The following is a 3,467-nucleotide window of genomic DNA, read 5'->3' as shown; positions in this document are numbered from 1 at the left end:
AGCAGTTTATACTTCCGTCTTAAACTAGATTCAGCCTACTTTTATCTCCTTTATATACTGAATTTCTGCATAAGATTTCTTTTTTTTTTTTTTTTGCAGTTTTTGTCCGGGGCTGGGTTTGAACCCGCCACCTCCAGCATATGGGACCAGTGCCCTACCCTTTTGAGCCACAGGCGCCACCCAGTAAGATTTCTTTTAAGGAAATAATTTCATTTCTTTATTAAAAAACAATTATACAGGGCAGTGCCTGTGGCTCAGTGAGTAGGGCATGAGCCCCATGTACTGAGGGTGACTGGTTCCAACCCAGTCCTGGCCAAATTGCAACAAAAAATAGCTGGGCGTTGTGGTGGGCGCTTGTGGTCTCAGCTAATTCAGGAGGCTGAGGCAAGAGAATCGCCTAAGCCCAGGAGCTGGAGGTTGCTGTGAGCTGTGATGCTTGAGCACTCTACAGAGGGCAACAAAGTGAGACTCTGTCTGTAAAAAAAATTAAAAAAAAAAAAAACAGGCTCGGTGCTTGTGCGCGGCTAAGGCACCAGCCGCATACACCTGAGCTGGTGGATCCAGCCCGGGCCCACCAAACTACAATGATGGCTGCAACCAAAAAACATCTGGGTGTTATGGCAGGTGCCTTTAGGCCCAGCTACTTTGGAGGTGGAGGCAGGAGAATAGCTTGAGCCCAGGAGCTAGAGGTTGCTGTGAGCTGTGACGCCATGGCACGCTACCCTAGGGCAATAGCTTGAGATTGTCTCAAAAAGAAAAAAAAAACTCCACAAATTTTTAGACTGTATAGTCTCTTAAGGTTCCTTTTAAAATTCCCTACTTATAGTCACTTAAAGGACAAACTGAGGTCTTTGTTAGTGTAGCCTCAGTACTAGGTAAATTCCAATGATTATATACATACTTGTTTTCCTGGGATACTATGGAAAACGAGAGCCTTCCTATTCTCTTGTTATCACCTCATTAAGCTGTAAGTATCATAATCAAGCCAACTTTTAGGGGTTTAGTTAAGTACTTTAATAAGCATCAGTAACCTGCATAAGTTAATCAGTTTATTTATATTCCTTTTGCCCATTGCACTTTAGTCTTTGAAGCTTTGCTTTTATTAACATAGGACTCTTACAGCAAACAAGGATTTTTTTTAATATATGTAACCCAACATTGAGTACAAAGAAACTCATCTCTACCTTAGATGAAAATAAACATTTACTATTTCTAAGACTAATGGGTTGGGCATGGTGGCTCACACTTGTAATTCTAGCACTCTGGGAGGCTGAGGCGGGTGGATTGCTTGAATTCACTAGTTGAAGACCAGCCTGAGCAAAAGCAAGACCTTGTCTCTACTTCAAAAAAAAAAAAAAAAAATAGGGGCAAAAGGATTGCTTGGTCCCAAGAATTGGAGGTTGCTGTGAGCTATGATACTACGGCATTCTACCCAGGGCAATAGCTTGAGGCTCTGTCTCAAAAAAAATAGAGAGAGAGAGAGAGAAAGAAAATAAGACTAATAACATTGAAAGTATTTAAAGTTTTTTCCCCCTTTTTCTGGAGTTCTATAATAGGATTTGCTAAACAAGAAGGTTCTAGGGAAGACGACATATGAAGAGAATTTGAAGGATAGAAGTGACATGAGAATCTATCTATATTGGGATGGGATGGCAAAAGAGATAAACCCCTTAGGTTTTCAATATTGTTATCAAGGATTTTTTTTCATCCAAAGAAAATAGTCTTTTAATTTCATACTTTTAAATACTGTACTTGAATTTTGAAGATATTTGACAAAATGTTTTCAGAGTAGGTAGAATTGATCTTTTTGGAAGAACTAAGTTTTTTTTCCTTTCAGTTTTGAAATTACTAGTAGGAAATTTAGATTTATCTTCAGAAAAGATTCCAGATGATCTAAAAATTTAGACTAAAAGGCGTGATTATAGAAATTTTGACTCCTTTTTAAGCTGATTGTCTACCAACATCACTCTTTGGTTGGGGACTGAATGTTTCAAATAAAAAAATTATGTATGGTTCCTCTCTTTGTCATTTTTTATGACTCATAGAGCTGTTTATTCTGGTCTTCAATATAAAAGTAGTCTCCAACAACATTTTAGTTATCTTTCTTGGATCCAACTATAAGGGGTAGACCTTTGCTCCATGGAATTTTCTTTCTTGTATTTTCCTGGTTTGCTTTTCTAGACCTTCTTTTTCCATTTCTTCTACACAGATTGGTGAAGAAATGAGCCAGAACAGTTTCATAAAACAATATCTGGAAAAGCAGCAGGAACTACTTAGGCAGCGCCTGGAACGTGAAGCTCGAGAAGCTGCAGAACTTGAAGGTAAGACCAGAATGTCACTTCTGACGAGGACTTCATTATCCCTGTCACAAAGTAGATAGGCCTGTCTAACTAGGCAATTTCAGGAATAAGTCAGATAGAGACTGTTACTTATTCACTTTAGTAATTTGTGGAGCCAACTGAGTTATAGCTACTATTTACTTTTGTTAGGGAAGAGGACACTTAATTTGACTGTCTTGTTATAAGAGGATTCCTGCCAAAAAGAATAGTTATAAGTAAATTAAACTACCATTTAGATGAGGCAGAGCTTAATCCTAGGGTGTTTTTCTTTACATACAGTGCTCCTTTTGGTATGTATCTTTGCATCTGTGACTTTGCCTGACCTCCTTCACTCCTCTACATATTCCCACATGCTGAGACCTTCACTCCCTCCCTGCCCCGACCCAATCTGTACTTTGCAGAAGCTTCAGCTGAGTCGGAGGACGAGATGATCCATCCCGAGGGAGTGACTTCCCTGCTGCCTCCTGACTTTCAGAGCAGCCTGGAGAGACCAGAGCTGGAACTCAGCAGACATTCACCCAGTACGTATCTCCCTCCCCACTGCGCTATTTTGTCATTCCTGCGTAGTTGGTGGGGGGAGGTAGTTACACCTCCTTTCATGCTAAGCTTCCCTAAAAGTCCCAGGGAAATTCTGTGACATTGATATTTGACATCTGTTTTTCATGGAAGTTATATCCTTTTTTGAAGTCTGCTTTCATTTATATGTTGTATTGCCATCTCAAAATTTTATGAGACAGTATTTTTCTTCTCATCTGTATCTCTTCAACTCTTCTATCTCTGCGTTTAGCAACAGTCCCAACTCTTTCAGCTATTTACCAATTGTATATATTATGTCCAGTCATCCCCTCAGATTGGGCATCTGCTATAGTTTATTAATTTGTTTAAAATTTTTTATCTGTTGCCTATTGTGCTAGGCACTAGGAATATAGTAAAGAAAAAGACAAGTCTCTTCCCTAAGAAACTTACAATCTAGTGAGGAGATAGATATCAAACAAATAATTAACATAATTGGTTATAGTCGTGCTGAGTGCTATGGAAGGCAGTGCAGAGTATTGTGTGAGCATATTAACAGGAGCCCTAACCTAGTGTGTGGGATTGGTTTGAGCAAGATTAGTTTTTTCAGCTCGG

General features: G+C 39.3%; 1 protein-coding gene across 3 annotated transcripts in view; it reads left to right on the top strand.

Annotated features, from left to right (window-relative positions):
• The window catches only part of ACIN1 (apoptotic chromatin condensation inducer 1), a 40,027-nt gene that overhangs the window by 3,550 nt on the left and 33,010 nt on the right, over positions 1 to 3,467 (top strand). For 2 of the 3 annotated variants that reach the window (XM_023508152.1, XM_003801985.2), the window contains exons 3-4: positions 2,210 to 2,321; positions 2,741 to 2,860. In XM_023508152.1, coding sequence (XP_023363920.1) covers positions 2,210 to 2,321; positions 2,741 to 2,860 — 232 coding nt within the window. The remainder of the gene's footprint in view (positions 1 to 2,209; positions 2,322 to 2,740; positions 2,861 to 3,467) is intronic. The other variant, XM_012812829.1, reaches the window with a different exon arrangement.

Source organism: Otolemur garnettii, unplaced genomic scaffold (genome assembly GCF_000181295.1).
Source record: "Otolemur garnettii isolate 467f Iridium unplaced genomic scaffold, OtoGar3 scaffold00225, whole genome shotgun sequence".
NCBI classification, from domain to species: Eukaryota; Metazoa; Chordata; class Mammalia; order Primates; family Galagidae; genus Otolemur; species Otolemur garnettii.
This window is presented reverse-complemented; position numbering and strand designations above follow the sequence as displayed.